Here is a 23602-nt window from a genome sequence, read left to right as displayed (position 1 = left end):
CAGAGACACAGCAGGCACTTAGAGGCAGGTTCAGCCGTTTGACTTTGAGGAGGAATTACCGTATGAAGTTTCTCACTAGTTCTGGAGAAAAATCATTAGGACAAGTCAGACAATTATCAGAGGACACCAACTGAATTCTGGGTCAGAGCCATTGTTTTCAGATCAATGACCTGTAGATAGTGCTAACGGTGGAGGGGAAGTCAGACTGTAGGTTGGTGACGAAACTCTCCGTCAGTCGCTGGATGCTGGCTTTATCCTGGGTCTGAAATGAAAGTTTACAGATCCAAATCATCATGATGGCATCAGAGCTGTTGTTTCAGATAACATAGTTTCAAATCTACTTTGAATAACTCATGATGAGAGTTTGCGATGGCATTAGCTGGTAAAATAACCCAGACAGCTGTTTGGGCAGAGAGCATTCATTCAGGAATCCTCACCTAAGCCTGAAGTAGCGGGAGAGGTATACATGACTGACAGTGTAATGACAGACTCTCACCTTGGTATCCAGTCCTGAGATAAAAACTGAGGGCACATTAAACATTCTGCTGTAGAAGGCGATCTCTTTGGATGAGTAGTCCCTCATGGGGCGCACTATCACCACATCCCCATACCGAGCATCCGAGAAACCCTACAAAACAGCTTCATGTTGATATAAGAAACATTTGGGCTTGTTTTAATCGTATGACAGCACAGAACAAACTTTCCTCACCGTATCTGAAGCCAGTGCTGATCCGCGACCCAGAGCGATATTACTGAGCAGTTTGACGGCCAGTCGTGAGCAGCTGTCTCCCATCATGACCTTCGAGTAACCGTTCTCACGGGCAATGTGCAGAATCAGGTGCAGCCTGCACCAATAAACATTTACAAACTGAACTCCTTATAGCAGGGCATTGCTAAATTCTCGATTATGATTGGTTCAGAGATGTCCCAACACAATTTAGGTCAATTAATGGCATTCTACAGCCATAATGCTATTATAGTAAACTAAAGCTAAAACTTAAGTGTTAAATTATCGCAACTAAAGCTATTTTTATTACTTAAACATTAACTGAAATATAAAATATACATAAAAATATTTTCTCATTTTGTTTAAAGTACTAACTGGAGTATTAACTGGATTAAAAGCATAGCGTAAAAAAAAAAGAAAAAAGTTATAACTAAAAATTTTAATAATAGATATTTTTTAAATAATAAATAAACATAAGACAAAAATTACACATCAAAATTGCAAAAACTTAACTAAAATAAAAAATTAAATAGAATAATTTAACAAAACTTTAAAAATTATTAACAAAACTATAACAGTATATTCATGATACTAAAACAACACTGATGACAACCAAACCAAATAACTGAGCATTTTCTTCCATATTTTATGGGGAAATATTCTAAAACAAGGAAATACAGGGGGTTCGTGAGTTGATAAGAAAGGTAAAAAAAAATAAAAAATTACGAAAACAATTTTTGTTAAATTACTTTTTTTTTTTAAATGATTTACTCAATCAAAATAATACTTAAAGATTAAATACTTAAACTTCATAAGAAATCACCAGCATTACAGATTTTTGAAGGTGTTGTTAAAGTATTAAAAATTAAAATATAAAAAAAAATATCAGGGGGTAATTTCAAATATGTATTTTAGATCAAAGGATTTTGCTGACACAAAAAAAAAAAAGAAAAAAGTTAGCAAAGCCTTGTTCTAAAATGTAAAATCCCACATAGCAACTTCCGTTAACACGTTTAAGGATGAAAGCAGGTTGATTTTGTAAAAACAAATCTTTTTCTAACAAGGTTAAACCAGACAAGTCTAAAATCTTTTAATGAGGTCATACAGAAAAAGAGAGAGAAAAAAGGTAAGGAAACTAACCATCTGGCATGCCCAAATAGACTAAACTGTCTAAATAAAAAGAGGATAAAGACATCATTACGGTTTAAAAAGCTCCTTAACGTTCACTACAATCACTTTGAATGAATACGCAGTTCACCGGGGATAAGCCAGACACATCTCTTCTAGATCACTTCAGTTAAAGAGCATAATATTAAAAGGACACAATACAGCAATATCCTCCATAGATTGTCTTCTTAACTGTTAGTTATAGGCAATAAAAAAGCTTGAGAGAAAGTACTGAGTGACATTCACTGTGAAGGCAAATGTCACTAATCACTCCAGCACTCACGAGAGACTGACTGTCTGACTCAACACTCAAACAGACTTCAGAGATCAGTTCTTCACTGATGAATCAGTCTAATGTCTCACAGTAGTGATCAGAGACAGGAGGGGTGAAGGAGTGCATGACGCAAAGAAAGCATCAGGAAAGTAGCACAAAAAGCTTGGAGAAGGTGACTCAGCTGAGCCACTGTCATTATATTAAAAAAGTAATTAGTAAAACAGAAAGTGCTAATAAATCATCTTGTGCTTGGCTCTTCAAACTCACCGTAAGGTCTGTAGCATATCCTCTTTGGCGGTGAGTGTCTTCAGAGAGGAGAACAGCCTCTCTAATGCCAGCTTGTGTTCGGGAGAGTCTTCTAAACTGAGCTGAGCCACAGCACTGGCTACATTCTCTTCTGTGAGTGTCTGTTTCTCTTTGATATACTGATCCACCGCTTGTTTATAGCCTGGATTGGACGGGTCTGGATCAGATGTGCCAGGCACCAGTACAGAGCTAGGCAGACTGAAAACCTAAAACACAGTCGAGAGCAGTCAGAGTCTCACTCACAACAAACGGTCGAAGTACTAAAGCTAAAGAGATCCATGTCATTTAAGATGTGGACTAATCATGTTATGCATTGGGTCGGTTTACCTGCTCTAGAGAAACTATAAAGTAAGGGAAGCCAGTGTCTGTGAAGATGCTCTTCAGCAGAGCATTAGACCCCTGCCGCTCGTCTGCACTCCGGCCACAAGCTCCGCCATCTAACAAATACCGTACACAAGCGTTCAATCCTAAAGCATACATTTGAGAAACAGGAATAATGTCCTATTTGTCCAATCCGAAGAGATTTACCATCAATGTGTATGATTCCAGGCACAAATCGTAATTTTTTGGGAGCCTCTCGACTCAGCCCCTGAAAAAAGAAAGCAGGAAGTCAGATTTATTCATACCATGCTTTAAACAACACTGATTGTGTCAAAGCAGCTTCCCAGCAATTGACAGTGATCATTTCATGAAACGAATTCAATTTCAGAAGACAACAGGGTCATTATTCAGCCCAGGTAAATTTAGTTCAGTTCAATAACAGCGTCAATGTTCATCAGTTATGCAATAAATTCAGCTATAAGCTGCTCTACAGAAGGAAACTGTCATTATTTAGCTAAATTCATTTCAATAATGCTGACGTTAGAGAGAAAGTGTCATTATCTAGCTTCATTCAGTTCTAATCTCATTCTCATCTGATAGTGTCAATAAAAAAAAAATATATATAAATATTAATCTTGGGAGAAACAAAGCACGGTCCAGTTCTCCTAAAACTGAAATGAACTAGAGAAATAAAGACGGCTGGAACCAAGCCTCAAATGGTGACATGTTTAAATGGCTGGTTAGAGCTGGTAGACCACTTTGAATCATCAGCAAACAAGCCAACATGTTCCTCACACACTTTGGCCCATTGTGTTTGATAAAAATGGCTGGAGTAACATGGTGTTTTTACCTCTTGAACTTGCGAGAGCATCGAGCAAGAGGCTGCGCCACCAGAAACAGCAAGAAGAACCTAAGAAGAGCAATTAATGAGAAGGTCAGTGAAGTTCAGCTGAAACTGTGGGGATGAGCAGTCAGTGTAGATGTTGAAGGATCGAAGGAATGCAGCATCCAGAGAAACCATGTGTTTGTTTTTTACTCTTTATGATTTTTTTTTATTAATTACAAATTTTTTCACTAATTATTTAAGCATTTATATAATTTTTATTGCTTTGCTTGGTACGGTTGATGCATTTTATAATTGTAAAATTAATATTATGGTAAAGATTTTACATTTGTGCAGGATAGACAAAATACAGGATGAAGTCCAGTTCAGACGAAGTTTGGACAAAGTCTAGATGAAGTAATGATTAGATGTAGATTATTCGATAAGCCCTGCTAATTCTTCATCATCATCACTTTGTCTACTCCCAGGCTTATTAGAAACTTTTAGTAATTACAATGTGGGCACCAGAATTATATATATATATATATATTGCTGTAATGGTGATTGGATCTAAAATATTTGGTACAATATAACATTGTCAATAAAAATAATTAAATTTCCAGGTTTCTCACTCTTTGGCCAATGAATTTTCACTGATCTGTCCATGTGTTTTTTAATCATTACTGTATTAAGATTTTTTTTTAAATCCTCTTGATTTGAATGATTTGCGAGTCATTCGGCCATTTTATGAACCAAGAACTGATTCTTTGAAAACAAACTAAACATTGCTGCAGCTCCAAACTAAATCCTGGAGTTAAAATATTTTGGAGCAGAACATGACTAGAAAAAAAAATTTGTATTTTCTGGTTTTCTATTGCTGTGGAACCCACTGAAACTAAGTAGGTCAAGAGACTATTACTCTATATACATATATACACACACTATACATATACAAATATACACACACACCCATACACACTGAACAAAATTATACAGAATTACAAAATTCTAAATGCAACACTTGTTTTTGCCCACATTTTTCATGAACTGAACTCAAAGATTTAAGACTTTTTCTTTGTACACAATAGGTCTATTTCTCTCAAATATCGTTCACAAATCGGTCTAAATCTGTGTCAGTGAGCACTTCTCCTTTGCCGAGATAATACATCCACCTCACAGGTGTGGCATATCAAGATGCTGATTAGACCGCATGATTATTGCACTGGTGTGCCTTAGGCTGGCCACAATAAAAGGCCACTCTAAAATGTGCAGTTTTATCACACAGCACGATGCCACAGATATCGCAAGTTTTGAGGGAGCATGCAATTGGCATGCTGACTGTAGGAATGTCCACCAGAGCTGTTGTCCGTGAATTGAATGTTAATTTCTCTACCATAAGCCGTCTCCAAAGGCATTACAGAGAATTTAGCAGTACATCCAACTGGCCTCACAACCACAGACCACGTGTAACCGCACCAGCCCAGGACCTCCACATCCAGCATCTTCACCTCCAAGATCGTCTGAGATCAGCCACCCAGACAGCTGCTCCAACAATCAGTTTGCATAACCAAAGAGTTACTGCACAAACTCTCAGAAACCATCTCAGGGAAGCTAATCTGCATGCTTGTCGTCCTCATCGGGGTCTAAACCTGACTGCATTTGTCTTCATAACTGACTTGAGTGGGCAAATGCTCACATTCGATGGCGTCTGGGACTTTGGAGAGGTGTTCTCTTCACAGATGAATAATGGTTTTCACTGTACAGGCCAGATGGCAGACAGTGTGTATGGCTTTGTGAGGTTGAGGGGTTTGCTGATGTTAATGTTGTGGATCGATATCCAGCAACTTCACACAGCCATCGAAGAGGAGTGGACCAAAATTCAACAGGCCACAATCAACAACCTGATCAACTCTATGTGAAGGAGATGTGTTGCAATGCATGAGACACATGTGGTCACACCAGATACTGACTGGTATTTGGACCCCGAGTATATATACATTTACCTTCTCCTGAGGAAAGATGACACGATTCTTTCCCAGCATGGCCCGAAACTTGTGAATGAAGTACTCCTTAAAGCAGGACCTAGTAAACAGATACATAAAGTTTTTGATAAGGCTGAATCACATAATTAAGTGTAAGTGACATATTGAGAAGATTAATGAATCGCCTACCGGCAAAATGCATCATTGACCCGAATGATGAGCACAGCAGTCCCCTCCTTACATTTCACACACTTCCTGTTAAACCTAAACATGTCACACATATTAGAGTTTGTTCAATTTGTCAATAAGAGCAAACAATAAATATGAATCACTGTAGAGCTATAATGTTCTTTTAGTACCATGTTAATGTGCAAGAACATGACTGCAATTCAGTATCATCAGGTATCATGCCGTGTCAAAGTATCGACATCGCACCATAGTGCACTAAACACATTGTGTTTACAACAGAATACTGTGGTGCTGGAACAATTATGGAGTCATATTCGCAAAGATATAAGGGTACTATAATCACAATAGAGGTCCAAAACATTGTAAAAACCATTCTTAATTATTTGTTGTTACACATCTTACGTCGGCACGGGTATCTTCTCCTGGTTACGCTCCAGACCATTATAGTCTTCTTCAACTTGACACATGACCGCTTCACATTCACAAACTAAGAGACAAAACGAGTCCAATCATACGATGCTTTTCTTCTACCAGCTCAGAAATGTGTAATTCTCTCAATACTTATTCAATGGAATCGTGGCGTACGGATGTTTTCACGTGTGTACAGTACTGTATTTTCCTGACCACTTTTGATGACGTGCCGTGACCACGCCCATATGTTTGCTTTGTTTGATTACATCAGTTTAATTTTTAAAACGTCTGACATTAATGTAATCTGTTTTCTTAATGTATTATTTTTTATTTTCTGTGTTATACCATACACAAAAAAACAAACTTTGTATTTTTAAGCTTTTTATGTATTTTTTTATATATTCTGAATTTTGTAAAATGATTTATTTTGTTTATCGACAATTAAACTGGTATATCATCCGTATGAAATACCTATATCATTCAAATATAAAATATAAAAAATACGTATTGTTGGTATTATTTATTTGTATGTTTAATGCTATTTTAAGCTGTAAGTTACAGTATGCGTCGTCTGACTTTAATGTATATTTAAGAGTTTTTAGTCAAAAATAAATGTTCAAAATATTCGAATTTTATCACTTTTATCATATAAAATAATATTCACCCTTATTATTATTATTTTTTATTATTATTATTATTGTTATTGACAACGTAGACCTATATTTGTCACATTCGCTACATTCGTGTTGACGCCATCTATCGATGCTCCATGGAATTGTTATGAATACCATATCTGGGATATGTAGTTCTGTTAAACAGTCTCTCGCTGTAAATAATCGCAGTAAAAACTACAACTCCCATCATTTTGTTGGTCTAATCGGATCGAGACCGTTCCGTTAAAGCTACCATGTAATGTTTACTTCTTTTGAACAACGGCGTGTCGTCCTTGGTTAACACTGTTGGAGATCGCAGATGCGGTATCTGATGCCGTGTAAATCACATTTCCCCTGCGAGACACTCGTTAAAACCGCGGAATCCCTTTTGCATCGGCAGTATTAGTGGTTCTTCCTGCGGTCCGTGTTCATGATGGCGATGTTCCGCAGTTTTGTGTCTGCTGCTCAGCTCAGGCAGCATCAGCAGCAAAATGGAGCCGCTGCAGCCGCACCTGGGGAGAGCCTGGAGAGCCAGTTCTCCTGTCCCATCTGTCTGGAGGTGTACCACAAACCTGTCAGCATCGCAAGCTGCGCCCATACGTGAGTATAGACAGTGGCGTTATGTCAGTTTCCATTTAGTGTCTCTGTTGTAGAGGCAAAATTATTTTAGACAACATTGTTTTAGATAAGATTAAATCCTGCATAACCACACACGCTTTCGGTATGCGTGTTATTATTTTATTGAATATTAATTTTGTAATGTCAGTCTTTGAAGATAGAAGTAACGTTACTGTTCGCATCGCTTTGTGATTGCACGCCTCCCACATTATGTTTCTTTGTCAGCCTCGGGACATAAAAAGGATGCGCGACATCTGCATATTTTTTTATTTTTTTATGTATTTTATGAACTTAAACATTAAATAGAATAATCATATCCGTCATTTGGGTTTTTTTAAGTTTCACTTCCCATCTGTGCGCTGCGCAGGAGAGAACAAAGCGAGAAAGCTGCGAGCGATAATTCATAGTGATATCTGTTTCGGTTCTTTGGAAAGACTCTTTGGAACCGAATCGCAAATAGAACTGAATCAATATGAACCGAGTTTGATATATCGACTGATCATTTGTAGCATACGTTTTAATTTGTGTCAGCTGAGTGGGAGTACAATTAGGTTTACTGTAATTCAAATGGTAGATATTTGGTTATTTTGTTTGTAAAATGAATATATCCTGGGACACTGTAAAACTTGTTGGTAACATGTGATGATTTTGGCTGACATTTAACAAAAACTCTCATCATCTAACCGAATTAGAAAACTTCATAAGACCAATGAAAAAAACCTTTTTAGTGAATTGTTGGCCTTCTGGAAAGTATGTTCATTTACTGTACATGTACTCAATACGAAGTAGGGGTTCCTTTCGCTTTAAAGGTACGATTTGAAAGATATTTGCAGTAAAATATCCAAAAACCACTAGGCTAGTGTTATATATTTTGTCCAGCTGATTACTAACAATATCTCTAATGTTTTCAACTAAATGCTGATGTAAATCATGAGAAATTCCCATTCTAAACAGTGACACGGGGCAGTGTAGTCGCCTGTCAATGACGTTAGTTCTTCTTCTTAGTTTTAAGGCAGATTGCAACCATGGATTATCAGGTGCATACCGCCACCAACTGTATCGGAGAAACCACATGACAACAGTGTTGTGGACAAATGCGGAAGTAGCTTCGCGACAAACTTCAACTAGAAAGAGATGCCGATCTTGCTTGTGTATTATGCGACATGTGAGTTGTTTTGATTCGTATCATTACAGAAAACGTATGCTATTTAAACGTATTCTATTTTATGATCAACAAGATTAGTATAATGGGGCATACACACCAAACAGGGGGGATCGCGTCTCTAGACCTGCGAAAGGAAGCGTCTGATCCATAGTCTGATCGCATCTTTATATTGATTTTTCTATGTAATCTACTCGTGCAAATCGTTGAACTCGCGTTAAATCCATAATTTATGTTTCCGTCTGATTTGATGGCCATCAGCGGTTGGGTAGAAGACAACAAATCCCATCATCCCACACTCTTCATCAAACCACGCGATTGTTATTGTTTTGATAGTGCTCCCTCTAGTGACAGGTCCTACAAACTGTACCTTTAATTACTGCCTCAGTTCAGCGTGGCATGGAGGTGATCAGTTTGTGGCACTGCTGAGGTGGTATGGAAGCTCAGGTTTCTTTGACAGTGGTGTTCAGCTCATCTGCATTTTTTGGTCTCTCGTTTCTCATTTTCCTCTTAACAATAGCCCTTAGATTCTCTCTGGGGTTCAGGTCTGGTGAGTTTGCTGGCCAGTCAAGCACACCAACACCATGGTCATTTATCCAACTTTTGGTGCTTTTGGCAGTGTAGGCAGTTGCCAAATCCTGCTGTAAAATGAAATCAGCATCTTCAAAAAGCTGGTCAGCAGAAGGAAGCATGAAGTGCTAAATGGGTGCTAAATGGGTGCAGTGACTTTGGTTTTCAAAAGAACACAATGGATCAACACCAGCAGATGAAATTGCACCCCAAATCATCACAGACTGTGGAAACTTAACACTGGACTTCAAGCAACTTGGGCTATGAGCTTCTCCAGCCTTCCTCCAGACTCTAGGAACTTGGTTTCCAAATGAAATACAAAACCTGCTCTCATCTAAAAAGGACTTTGGACCACTGGGCAACAGTCCAGTTCTTCTTCTCCTTAGCCCAGGTAAGACGTCTCTGACGTTGTCTGTGGTTCAGAAATGAACAAGAGGAATACGACAACTGTAGCCAAATTCCTTGACACGTCTGTATGCCTTGACCCCATACAGCCTCAGTCCATTCTTTGTGAAGTTCACTCAAATTCTTGAATCAATTTTGCTGGACAGTCCTCATAAGGCTGTGGTTCTCTCGTTTTTTTGTGTGCATCTATTTCTTTCACACTTTTTCCTTCCAATCAACTTCTGTTAACATGCTTGGATACAGCACTCTGTTTACAGCCAGCTTCTTTGGCAATGAATGGTTCTGGCTTAACCTCCTTCTGGACAACTGTCAGATCAGAAGTCTTCCCCATGATTGTGTAGCCTAGTGAACCAAACTGAGAGACCATTTTGAAGCCTCAGGAAACCTTTGCAGATGTTTTGAGTTGATTAGCTGATTGGCATGTCACCATATTCTAATTAGTTGAGATATTGAATTAGTGGGTTTTTGTTAAATGTGTGCCAAAATCATCTCAATTGAAAGAACCAAATACTTTTTTTTAATACACAAGTTTCACAATTTGAGTTGAATTACTGAAATTAACTTTTCCACGACATTCTTATTTATTGAGATGCACCTGTTTGATTGACATTAAAACAATTAACCCCACCTGTCACTCAAGTGGCAATGCTTTAATTATGCAGAACTTCAAGGCTTAATATAATTTAAACGGATGAGTCATAAAAAAATTCACCGAAATTCAAAAATTCACAGTTGTCATGAAGGGCAAAATTAGCTATATAGACCAAAATATTTTTTTTGTACCAGGCTGTAAATGTTATTTTCTGCTGTAAAGTTGGGCATTTTAACATGGGAAGTCTATGGGATTGACTCCCTTTTGGAGCCAGCCTCCAGCTGCCAGTCAATGAATTGCTGTTTTAGTCACTTCCTTGTTGGTTTCAAGAGAGGGAGCGGAAGGTTGCTGCTTGGTCTGAACATCCTACCCCTCAAGCTCAGAATCTGCTCCAGTTGTATTGTAAACAATAACATCCTCTATATTGCTTATCAATTTGAGCCTGATACGGTAGCAGATAATATTAATGAAGAGGATTGCACAGAACCTTTGCAAGCATGGCTCTTAATGGTAAGTTTGTTTGTTGTTGTCTCATACTTTTAGATATGCTATTGTTTGGAAATGCTTCTGCTTCTATTAGCTTTTAATATACAGTTTATTCTGATTAAAGCTTTAAAGGGGTCATATGATGCTATTTAAACTTTTCCTTTCTCTTTGGAGTATTACAAGCTTTTGGTGCATGAAGAAGATCTGTAAAGTTGCAAAGGCTAAAGTCTCAAATCCAAAGAGATGTTCTTTATCAAAGTTAAGACTTTGCCATTCAAACACGCCCCACATGTCTACGTCACTATGTGGAAATATTTGCGTAATGCTGCCCAAACGTTCACGCAAAGAAAGAAGGCATGGTTTCAGTAACCGCAGTTAGTGTTGTAGCAGCCATGGAGATGCTGTGTGTATGTAGGCAAAAGCAAAAGCGCTTTATTTGGCCTTCCGAAAGTAAATGCATTTAGGAACCTTTAATATTACTTACAAAAGAACAGCAATGCATTTTATGGATGACCGTTTCGTGAACCTGTGAGAGGAGGTCATTCTGACAAACATTCTGGTGCTTCTGAATCAGCTACTGTAAGTATGTTTTGTTATTAGTTTAAGTATTTACTTTTGAATGGTCACATGCAGAGTTTTGGTGTGTGTGTGTGTGTTAGGGAGGCACGATCATGATTTTTCATGGCCGATTCTGATACTGATTTTTTTACAAGCAAACTGACCGATTCCGATTTTTTTTATCTTTAAGCAACAAACAAGAAAGAAGGAAAGTGTGCATAAACCATATGTTTATTTGGTATTTAATATAGGGGTGTGCACGGATAGTCGAACATTTGAATATTCGTTCTACTCTAATTATTCGATAAATAAAAATGATATTCAAATTTCGCAAAAAAATAAAAAAATAAATAAATAAAAGTTCACAATAAAAGCTAATTTGGTCACTTTCTGTGATTCTCCACGGCATATTTGAAGATGTATGCAAGCAAAAAATAATTCATGAATGAATAAGGGGCCATTTACATATCGCGCCTACAGACGCGTGGAACAGAAACGCTAAGCAACAATGACACGCTCTCTCCATGAAGACGCGGAAATTTCAGCAAAGGATAAATGGATTTGCAACACAAAAAATTGCTTTCAGTAACTCTGCTACTAAATTTATTTGAAAATGGCAGTCCATATATAGCTATGATCAGCTGTTCCTTCATCTTGGCTGAGCTTTCAACGTTGTTATGGGAAAGGATGAAGCTGAATGTTTAGTTCTTCTCAAATGACCTGCGGTGCGCTTTGCGGCATTCTGAAAAGTTGAGATGTTTTTAACTCGATGTGGTGCAGATGCGCCTGGAAAAAACGGGTACGTCACACCGCGTGCGCATCATGACCACGTCGCTTCCATTATGAGCGCACAAAAGACGCGATATGTGAACGGCCCCTAAGAACTGCGGTCTTCTACAGTACTTCAAATATGCCGTGGAGAATCACAGAAAGTGGCCAATTTGAAAAACATTGTTGCGGCATCTCTCAAGCAACAAAGTGACGTCTTGGGAAGCCCGTGGTTGGGCGTTGGCTGAAGACGCGGAGTTGTGTGACTGGTTGAAGTTGAACGGGCACTCGAGGTCAGACTCAGAGACACATTACAAAACTTAACTCAGAAGTAAAGAAGTAAAGTTTGACGAGACTAGGTGGTGTTTCTTCTCATCGTGGCTAAGTAGCAGCAAGCGTGCAGGCCGAAGCACTCTGGAACCGTGCTCAAAGAACGCTAAAAGTGATGAATAAAAGCATGGCCAAAAGCTAAAGCTAAAAGCAAAGCTAGAAGCTAAAAGCTAAAAGCAAACTAAAAGCATACATGACTAATAGCAGAAGCAAAGCTAGAAGCTAAAAGCTAAAAAGCAAAGCTGTATGCTTTATACATGACTAATAGCAGAAGCAAAGCTAAAAGCAAACATGACTGATAACAAAAGCTAAACAAAAGCTAAAAAGCAAAATTTTATGGTGTCCTGAGTATTTAAACTGGCCTGTTGGCCACACCTCAAATGTTGTCTTGACCAATCAGATATCGTCTTTGCTCGGGTTATCATAAATCATATGTTATCCTGTCAAGCATTTGGTCCGAATTTTTTCAGATGCTCTTGCAGGGTATAATTTTGGACATGATTCCTATAACAAGAATATGATACATTTGACACATAACTGATGGTCAGGACTGTTTCAAGCTAACAAATTCAAACACATACATACTAGACATGAATATGTATCCTTAAGCTATCCGATAGTTATAAAAAACAAAAACATACACAATAATTGATTATAACATGATAGTCAAATGTGTGGGTTACATATAAATGAATATGGAGTGAAGCGAGGTACTGATATTCATTTATAAGTCTTTTTGAGTTCATTAAAAAGACAGTTTCTGTTGCCATTCTCTGACATATAGAGGTTTCTTGTGGAGACCAGAGGTTAAAAGGCCCCCTTAGGAATTTCAGTCTGGTTCTGCTAGGTGGGGGAAGTCATCCAAGGATATTGTGTATAACTCTCATGGGTTTACATGTGATGTCCGGCGTTGTATCTCAATTACTTGCCCCAAATTTGGCAATCTCTTCTGCGAATTGAAATTGTCAATAATTGTTCTAGTGGTGTTAATGTTGAAAGCTGTTCTGTGAAAGGGTTGGTTGGTTATCTTGCTTCGGACTTGTGGCACGGAATGATTCATGACTTCCTGTTGCCTTTCTGAGGAATTCGGCTCGTGTTTCAACCACAGTCCTGATCGACTCTTTAATTTGTCTGGTTCGGGTCAGATACGCTACAGATGATATCTCCATTTGCACTGAACTTTAAGCGCTGCAACTTTGCAGATACAGTTTGTGCTCAAACAGCAACATTACACACTAAGTAACGTTAAAAAAGTGAAATCTCAAACAACCACTCCTTTATTATAGCAATTAATTTTTGCTTAATTATATCTTTGTGAGTTAAGTGAATAAATTTAGATTATATGCAAAGTCTTTGTAATGTTTACAATTTTATTTATTATTTTCTAAGAAATGTTTACTTTTTTTTTTTCAATGCTATAGTACAGGTATTATAAACTTATCACAAAAAAATGTCATTTGGAAATGACATTGTATGACATGCTGGCAGTATTGTTACACATAGTTAATTTAAAATTGAAGAACTTTTCATAGAGAGAAACAATTTTGAGACAGGAGTTCTGAATGTATATTACTTGGAACAGTTTCGAAAATAACCCCCACTTGATTTGGATGGCTGAATTGTTCGCTCTTTGATCCATGGAGCAGTATTTTGCTCCATAACAATAGATACATTTAGAGACACATTTGAACTGTCAGTACTTCAGCTACTAAAACTCAATATATGCAAATGTATTCACTTTTCAAAATTCTTCACTTTTAGTCTTCACGGTCAATGAAATAAAGGCAGCTCATTTTTGGATTTTATTTTTATTATGTAGATTGTAATGAACATGTCAAAAACAGCAATTTACACCTTTGATAACTGACATGTTTTGGTGCTTTGCTGTACTGTATATTGTGAAGCTTTTTTGCTTAGATTGTTTTTCACCTGGAGGTCTGATACTGAGAGGAGACTGGTTAACGCTGCCTGTGTTTCATGCTGAAACACCCAGGGTCTGCCCTTGCCCTTTTAATGCCCTTTCAGGAAAAAAAATAAATTTTTGATGAGGGAAACACTGTTACTTTCAAACAGCTGCTGATCTTTTTTCATGATAATTGATGCTAAACCCTATGAAGCCTGACATATGAAACAATAGTAATTTTATGAACCTATAAAAAGGGCATGTTAGGCTATTTCATTATTATATATGCTTGTATAGCATATCGAGTCTTTAAACCTGTGTGTATGCCTACTGTGAAATTACCACATCAAATGTGACATGCTAACATGAAAGCTGCAGGGTTTGGTTCAGGGAATTTTTTTTTTAAGAAGCTTCCCAATGGAAACCTCGACAAGACTCACACCTGTTTCACACATAATCCATCTGCAGTGCGTAAGCAGTCCGTGTGCGTTTTGTATGTGGTGCAGAAGCAGCACGGACTCAATGTGCTTTCACACAGGATGCGTTTGCAGTCCGCTACTCAGTACATAAACAATTGCTGCACTGCTGCAGACGCAGCGCTCCTGGAACACACTGACAGACCGCAACCCCGTGAATGCTGGAATCCGTTAACATGGGTGCGTAAAAAAAAAAATGAAATGCATACGCACTGCAGACGGATTATGTGTGAATCAGGCGTAAGGTTGTTTGCACCTTGTGCAATGTGGAATTCGTTTACAGCTTTCTCAAGCAGTTTGTGATGGATTTTGGAAACAGGAGATGAGCCCCTGGTCTAATGCACCACCTGGCTTGAGAAACCCGTTCTCAAAGACTTAACTTTACTTTTAGTCATTATTTAATTTGGGTAGCCATAGCACACATATTCTGAATGCCTTCGGCAGAATTCAAATGAATCATTTTAATCTAGATTAATTCCAAGATTACAGTGAGATTAATCTAGATTAAAAAAAAAATATCTATGCCCACCACTTTTATTTTTGGGGCAAAACATAATGCAAATGCAGTGCAATACAATGAAGATTGAGATGACCGTGAGATGTTCAAATTACTAAAATAGTATATGGTACTGAACATTTACTCATATAATTTTATACTAAATTAATATGATTTGAAAAACAAATGATGTCTATAATCAAATAAATATATGTTGTTCAGTGTGTGCTTATCTTAAAATATTACTAAAAATACAAAAGTTATTCTTAGATTTACTTCAGGAATTCATTTGATTTTATTAATGAGGAAGATATGATACTAAATCAAGGTGTACCAAAACAAATGACGATGGTGATGATGATGATGATGATGATGATGGCAATATGCAAAATGGCTTGATGAGAGTCAAAAAGTGCCAAAGATTAATACTTCTGTTTAGAGAATTTAACATCTGGAAACCATAAGAGTAGCCTATAGTGTTGTTCCCCTTTGCTAACATTATCTACTGGTTTTAGTGTTATGAAATTTGATTTCTAATGAGTTTTATGCATTTAAATGGGTAAGTTGTCACTGAAGCACCTGCACTAGCCTGACAACAATAAGAGGCACACAGGCTTCACTTGTCTACATGTTTATTTTCTAATGCATCCCCTGCTCTACCTGCTGAATACAGATTAGATAGTTTTAAAGTAAGTAAAAAAAAAAAAAAAACTCTCCTTATCTCTCCTTGCCAACACTATCATATGTTCCTGCCAGAGATACAGGTGAGATTGTAGCAAATTTATGAAACTGTAGTTGACTGCCCTCATAAATAATGGGGGCTGTGTTCTAATGTGGTCTTTGGTTTTGTGCAGAACTGCCCACTCATGGGATGTGCAATGCTTTGGCTCATCTCAAGAGTAGGAGGCATATGCCTAAAGATTTATCTTTTTAAGGCCTTCTTGCCTTTCATGTTGCTTTCTTTAATTTTATGTCAGAAAAGATTTGGTAGCATCTCTGGGATCTTTGAGATATTCCTTTGGTTTAATTCCACAAGGATCATGTAGTTCGAATTACAGGGGGTACTATTCCCCCCAAAGGGACAGAAATATCAGTTTTGGGGGGGGGGGGGGGGGGTCCAAGGTTATAATCGTTAAAGAAAACGAATGAAAAAACGAAAACTAAGTGGGAAATAACATTGTTGTTAACTGAAATAAAAATAAAAATGAGGCATATATAAAAAAAAAAAAGATAACTAACTAAAACTGTAATGTGTGTTTGGCAAAACTAACTAAAATAAAATTAAATTATAGAGTAAATGTCCTCTTAGTTTTCGTCTTTTGTCAAGGTCTTTCATTTTTTAACGCTATTTAAAACATGCAGCGTATTCATTCAGCTGCATTTTTTTCCTTGCTCTCTCTCCGTCTCTCTGTCACTCATGTGTCTCTCACATGCGCGCACACACACACACACACACACACAGACAGAGCCCCTCCCCTCCGTGCACACTGCGTCTCCATTAAAACGAGTGTTCGTTCGACATTGAAAGCAAGTTCGCAAAATGTTGGTATCTCTGTCTCATGTACTATGGAATTACATTTGCTTCAATTAAAATGAACGAAACTTTATAAAACTGAACGTAAATTTTTCAGAAACTATAAAAAATATGCCATTACAAAAGAAGAAAAACACAATGAAAATGAAAAAAAATGAACTCAGTCGCACCTATTTAACCGGCTCTTCAAATATGCTTCATTCTTTGTTAATGTTTTTCAAAGATTTGTTTTTGCTAATCGTGGATTCTGAATGCATTGCCACAGATTTCGCTTATGCTTCGCAGTTTTTGGTTTGGTGTTTTGACAAAAACCTCTCGTGAGGGCGGGCTTAACAGTGATCCACTCTGATTGGATAGTTAGCTTTTGATGGACAGTTGCTCTCTGACCGGGAAGTACAGACTTCACTCAGTGGCGCGCATATTGGAAAGCTCTCGTGGTGATTTGTATTACTAAATATGTAAATAATATTTGACCTTTGATCATCTCAGTCGGTAAAGATGAGCTCTTGTCCTTTTAGGCAGCTTGAAGTAAGCTTGTGTTACTGAAGTAACCAATAACATCGATACAAGTTTTTCACGTTACAGTGTGCTACAGTTTGTCTGCGGGTTATTATTGTCATTCAGTTACACAAGCTTACTTCAAGCTGCCTTGAAGGACAAGAGATCATCTTTACAGACTGAGGCGATTGAAGGTCAAATATTATTTACATATTTAGTAATACCGCTTTCCAATATACGCGCCACTGAGTGATGTCTGTACTTCCCGGTCAGAGAGCACCTGTCCATCAAAAGCTCAATATCCAATCAGAGTAGATCACTGTTAAGCCCGCCATCACGAGAAGTTTGTATCAAAACACCAAGCGAAAAACTGCGAAGCATAAGAGAAATCTGTGGCAATGCATTCAGAATCCACGATTAGCGAAAACAAATCTTTGAAAAACATTAACATAGAATAAAGCATATTCAAAGAGCTTGTTAAATTTGTGTGACTGAGTTAATTTTTTTTTTTCATTTTCATTGTGTTTTTCTTCTTTTGTAATGGCATATTTTTCATAGTTTCTGAAAAAGTTACGTTCAGTTAGGGGTGGGCTATATCTCGATATTTAAAATATATCGAGATATTTTTTAAACACGATATGGATTTTGACATATCGTATATATCGATATATTGTTTATATTCTGATTCCGCCACTTTGCTTGTTTGCCTTCCCTGTGCTGTGCTCGCCCCTGCTCGCTCGCCCCCCGCCTCCTTGCTTTTGTCCCCTCTCACCTCGCGTGTAGAGAACTAGTCAAAAAACTGGCTCCATTATATGGAGATACTTCAGTTTTAAGGCGTAGGGCGAACGGCAGGCAGATGTCTACTGTAGGGCCCAATGAAACGCGGACGGAATCGCGGAATCCAGTCATAAAAATGGAATTTACAGTTTAACGCGGAATGTCACGGAATTGGTCAAATTTTAAATGAATTAATCAAAAGTCGGTCATGCACTTACATCAAATCGCGAAATGGACTAATATCTGCAAATATTAACCCGGAAAAGTCTATTTAAATATGAATCCTGCATGTTCTGCGTGTCTGTGTCAACGAATGGAGCAGAAGCGCGTCTTCATTCATTAAACACGGAAGCTCGCATAAAAATAAAAGTATTTGACAGAAATCTATTACTATTGTACAGCAGAATGTAGATAGCCCACTACTACTACTATTAAAATGAAACGAACATAATTTTATAAGGAATAATCACACAACATTTCTCCCATGTTTTATTTTTAATTGTAAATCCCCTTTGTTTACCCAAAAATTAAGTTTGCTTAACTTTAAATAATTAAAAGATAAATTAAATGAATGTTTTATGCCTTCATTTGATAATCAGAAAAATGTAAATACACAGAATTTCTGAAGGGAAAAAAACATTTCACATAAGGCTATTTTAAGAATTGTTTTTAACTAATTAAGTTGTTTTTATGCATTTAAATAATTGCACATGCTAAAACACAGAATTAGGTAACAATAAAACATATGGTGAAGAAAAAAATAAAATGTTTCATAGGCCCCTTAACATGTAATATTTGCCTTATTTGTTTTTGCAGTAGTTTTTTGGGGGTTATTTTTCCTGTAAAGATATCGAGATATATATCGTATATCGAGATATAGCAAAATATATCGAGATATATTTTTTGCTCCATATCGCCCAGCCCTACGTTCAGTTTTATAAAGTTTTGTTCATTTTTATTGAAGCAAATGTAATTCCATAGTGAACACCTTTACACAATCACACATTAAAAAGTGGTTTAAAAATATTTTAAATTATGAATATAATTTTGTCACTGTGTTAATGTCGACCCGAGAAGCAATTGAGCCTTCTTTAGAAAGTTAACTAGTCGCAAGTTTGAGGTAAAATGCACTTTTTGGTTGTGGTTGTCGATGTCAAAACACTATATAAGCTGTGATTCAAATATTAATTAAAAAATTTTACTTTTACTTTTACACTGAATGTTTGCTGCTTCAATCCAGATCGAGCAGGCTATTGACTGTATAGGGTAAATTTAGTATAGGGTGTGAAAATTATACAGCTGTGGTATTTGTATAGGGTGTGAATTCTGTATAGAAGATGTGACTAAAACTAACACTTAAACTAATACAAACTAAACTAAAACTAAGACCCACTTTAAAAACTAATTGAAGCTAAACTGAATTTGAAAACAAACATAACATCAGTGAAACCTGTGGAAACATAAAAAGTACAAAATAGAATAGAATATAAAATAGTACATGCTAGTATTTTAATTTGTTTTTAATTAATTTGGTTAGTATTGTTTTTACATTCTATTGTTTCATATTTTTAGTTCGATAAATGTAGTTTCATCTACACGTTACACTTGGCGATCACGGTGGGGATTGATATGGTAGTGGACCATGATGGTCATAGAAGAAGTGAAGGAGCAGTACCCCCCAATTATGGTGGAGTAATTCGCACTCTGATGTAGGGTTGACATGAGGATGACTAAATGTCAGCTGAATTATTTTCAGTTAATCATCCCTGTTCATCCATTAGTCATAACTGATTTGCTGAAAATTACATTAATAATCTTGATTATGATTTGTGATCCACAAACATTACCTCTCAAATGTACTCACTCATTCACACCTGTTGTGGCTCAGAGCTGTTTGATTCATAAGGCTGTGATAAAAAATATTAGAATGAGAGATTTCTCAACCAGTTATGATGTTACATTGATATCTTAACATTGTAGTGATACAAATTACAGAGAGCTTCATTGTTGAATAAGATGTTCAAAACCAGGTTTCATTTGAGAATATAAATCATATATAAATATATTTAATATATAAACGTAACATACACGTATTTCTATATACAGTACATGAATTATATTATTAGATGTTATTATATACTTACACTGTATTTGTATTGTCCAAAAGTTTTGTCTGTGCTTCTAAAATATATTTATAGTATTCTAGCAGAAATGCAAAAATAAAATAAAAAAATAATAATAGTAATAATATTTTTGGTATTTTGTTTGTTAATTAATAGAATACTAGTGTTTTAGAAGTTAAGATCGTAAATTCTATCATATTCTTTTTTGTAGAGACAACTAAATCATTCATGTTATGATTTCCCTGAAAAGCATAAACACTGGCCCTTTTGGAACTATCACAACATCACTCTGTTTGTTTGAACATCCTGACCAGCTTGAGACCGCAATGTAGGCTCAACCTCAGGCGAAATATGTTTGTTCAACTAATGGTGTCTACATTGTATCATCTTTTTGTATTTTGGTTGTATTTTTCTTCTTGTTAGGTCTTCAGAAAACTATGTTATAAAGTTAAGGCTGACGTTGGCTTCTGCTAAGTGCATCAGATGGTTGATGGAGTTTAGATCTTAACGTCCCTGGTTCAGTGAAGCATTCAAACACAACCCATGAAGCTTTCTATGGAGCTAGTGAATTAATCACCACAGTTAAATGAGGTGCTAACACGTGAATAGTGTAAAGAATGACTGAGGAAGGGCACTTAAGGTGAGTAGGAGACAATGGTGAAATGATGAAAGGGTCTGCGGATGAATGAGAGAGAATGATGAATGGAAGTATAGATAAATAATTTTTTTTAAGTATTGCTATAGAAAACTAATGACTGCATGTACTAAATGAAATATCTCTTTTAACCACCAAGTCTGAGAAAAGCAAGTATATTGCAATTGAATACTGGGCTTATATACATGTTATATTGGGCTGCACGATTAATCCCGGATCAAATTCAATGAATCTTGCAGCCCTATATAACATGTATATTAGTAAATACTGATCCATCTGAAAGCAGGTTTTACTATTCAATCCCCATCACCTGCTTTCAGATGGAGGAGCATTTACTACACAGAGCCATAGTTCTCTGACAAGCTACGCAAAATGGCATGTATACTCGCAGACAATATAATCGTAGGATTATAAAATCTACAAAATAATTTGTGATAATGACAGCTGTTTGCGTATCTTCTCACTGAACTAGCCTCTGTGTAGTAAATGCTGTTCCATCTGAGAGCATGGGAAAATACCACTTTTAATAACATTTTTACATTTATAACGTCAGTCGAGTGTTTGAAATAAATCCTTCTGTGAGACGATGTGGCTTCTTAAACAGAATAATTAAGGCACACAATATTTCATTGTCATTATCACTGCTTTAGAATACAATGTCGATTAGCATTTCATTATAGATATACTTTATTATGATGAAAATTATAATAAGAACCATATTTGGCCATAGAAATGTGTTAATTAGTCAGATTTAATCAATAGCCGCGTTTCCACTTTCGGGCTTAAACCGGGCGTGCTAGTGCATGCCAGGGCCAGTCGCGTTTCCACTGTCACTTCCGGAGCTTGAACGTGCCTCGCTTGGGCTAGAGGAGTGGTTATGAACAAAGGCGGAGTTTCTCCGTGTCTGAAGAGCATCAGCCGCTGATCATTTCAGAAAGAAAACCACTTTAACACCAGCATTAAAAACTTTTAAAATAAGTTGAGCTCAAAACTCATTCTTAGTCAGCAGCGAGTGTTTGAAATAACTTGATCAGATATAGATTATAATCACTAAACAAGGCAGAAATATTTATAAGCGATGTAAAATACGCTAAACATTAACGTTACCATAGTAAACATGGTAAATGCAACCATTTGGAGAAATTCTCTATCACAATTGTGTATTTATTTAGTAACATATTTTATCTGTCATAAGTCTCGTCTTGAGAGTTGAGCTCAGCGTAGCAAAGTTCATCAAAATATAATAATGATTTTTGTTTGGGAGCTTTTATAAAAATAGAGCATCTGCACTGCGGATCATTTCATAAAGCTAACAGCTATAATACCAGCATTACATTTATTTAAATAAGTTGAGCTGAAAACTCACTTTCAGTCTGCAGCGAGTGTTTGCAATAACTTGATCTGATGTGGATTATAATCACCATACAAGGCAGAAATATTTATAAGCGATGCAAAAGTCTGTGCACGCTAGGCATTAACATTACCATAGTAAACATGGTAAATATGACCACTTCAAGAAATCAGATGTCAGCTTCTTATTCTCTATCACAATCATGTATTTATTTAGTAACTTATATTATCTGTCATAAATCTCGTCTTAGTTTAGCTCCGTGTAGCCTTAGTTTAGCTCCATGTAGCCTATCATAAAAATATAATAATGGTTTTTGTTCGTTAGCTTTTATAAAAATAGGGATATTATCATTAATTCTAAATGTGACGTATAGGCTACTGTGGCTACAAATAAACATAAACAGACTCGGCTGAATAAGCAGGCTATTTTCATAAGTGTTAAAAATAAATAAAAAAGAAATAAATTTATTTCTGTTGGATTAATTTTGAGTTCTGATAATTTACTTCATTATGATCAATGAATCACTTATTCTATAGTAAAACATTGATGCTTTTGAATTTTAATATTTAACAAAGCATGCAAACAAACGGCCGCTTTTATCAAATTCGTTTTGTGATCGTGCTAGTTCCAGTGACTTATTTTTTAATTTTCTGAAAACTTCTCTTTTTTGGTGAAATGATGGGGTTGCGTGACGTTGTTCCTGAGAGGTGTGTAAAGGAGAGATGGGCAGCAGAGCTTCAGGCTCGACTCTGGAAACGCTGCGCTATTGTGCCCTCGGTGCTACTGGCCTGAGACTATTAGCCAGGCGCGGCTGTTTTAAGCCCCGGCTCGCACTGGCCCAACAATGGAAATACGCCTAACGAAAGCAGTTAAATCTAGAGTCTGACCGATATATCGTTTTGCTGATATTACCGGCCGATATGAGCCTGTCACCGATATATCAACGATATATCAGTATCTGCGAATATGTCGCTGATAATAACCTTTATTTTACATATAATGCAGATAAAATGCTTGAAATGGTGTAATTACATTATTGTGCTTTATTGTTTGCTACTGGCAACCTGGATGATACGCTTTAAAGCTCAATCCGGAAAAACCATTGAAATTTTGAACGGCCATATCTCCATAACGGCAAGGAGAACCCCAACAAATTTGGGGATCCTTTCAGCTCAATGGACCCTGTGGAATGCAACCATGGTGTACATCTAGAGGTCCTCTTTCGAATGAGACCAGCCCAGTGTCGATAGCCTCCGGGGTTTGGGGGTTACGGGAGGGTAAATTTACGGTCCTGCACCGAGCAATCTAGCGATCCCGGGGGGCTACCAGCATGCAGAGTGACATTTGAGAGGGTTCTTCGAGATGAAGGGATCCCCGGAATTTGGTGGAGATCCGCCAGTGCAATCGTGAGATCGTGACACCAGTCAACACTTTCCCTTCAGTAAGG

General features: G+C 36.9%; 2 protein-coding genes across 2 annotated transcripts in view; one reads left to right on the top strand and one right to left on the bottom strand.

Annotated features, from left to right (window-relative positions):
* Positions 1 to 2: 2 nt before the first annotated feature.
* Positions 3 to 6442, bottom strand: LOC127934433 (cytoplasmic tRNA 2-thiolation protein 2-like; the record flags this gene model as incomplete). The annotated part of the gene is made up of 11 exons (XM_052531808.1): positions 6192 to 6442; positions 5790 to 5864; positions 5622 to 5700; positions 3646 to 3705; positions 3003 to 3063; positions 2802 to 2911; positions 2436 to 2680; positions 710 to 845; positions 497 to 628; positions 171 to 262; positions 3 to 81 (listed from the first exon to the last, which is right to left on the bottom strand). Coding segments are annotated over exons 1-11 (1134 nt in total), but the record flags the coding sequence as incomplete, so codon positions are not given.
* A 644-nt stretch (positions 6443 to 7086) lies between these two features.
* Positions 7087 to 23602, top strand: part of LOC127934065 (E3 ubiquitin-protein ligase RNF166-like) — a 40986-nt gene continuing 24470 nt past the window's right edge. Inside the window, exon 1 of the mRNA XM_052531248.1 lies at positions 7087 to 7453. Within this exon, the coding sequence (XP_052387208.1) occupies positions 7284 to 7453 (170 nt within the window). The 5' untranslated portion in view covers positions 7087 to 7283. The remainder of the gene's footprint in view (positions 7454 to 23602) is intronic.

The sequence above is a fragment of the Carassius gibelio genome, chromosome A18, assembly GCF_023724105.1.
Source record: "Carassius gibelio isolate Cgi1373 ecotype wild population from Czech Republic chromosome A18, carGib1.2-hapl.c, whole genome shotgun sequence".
Taxonomy (NCBI): domain Eukaryota; kingdom Metazoa; phylum Chordata; class Actinopteri; order Cypriniformes; family Cyprinidae; genus Carassius; species Carassius gibelio.
This window is presented reverse-complemented; position numbering and strand designations above follow the sequence as displayed.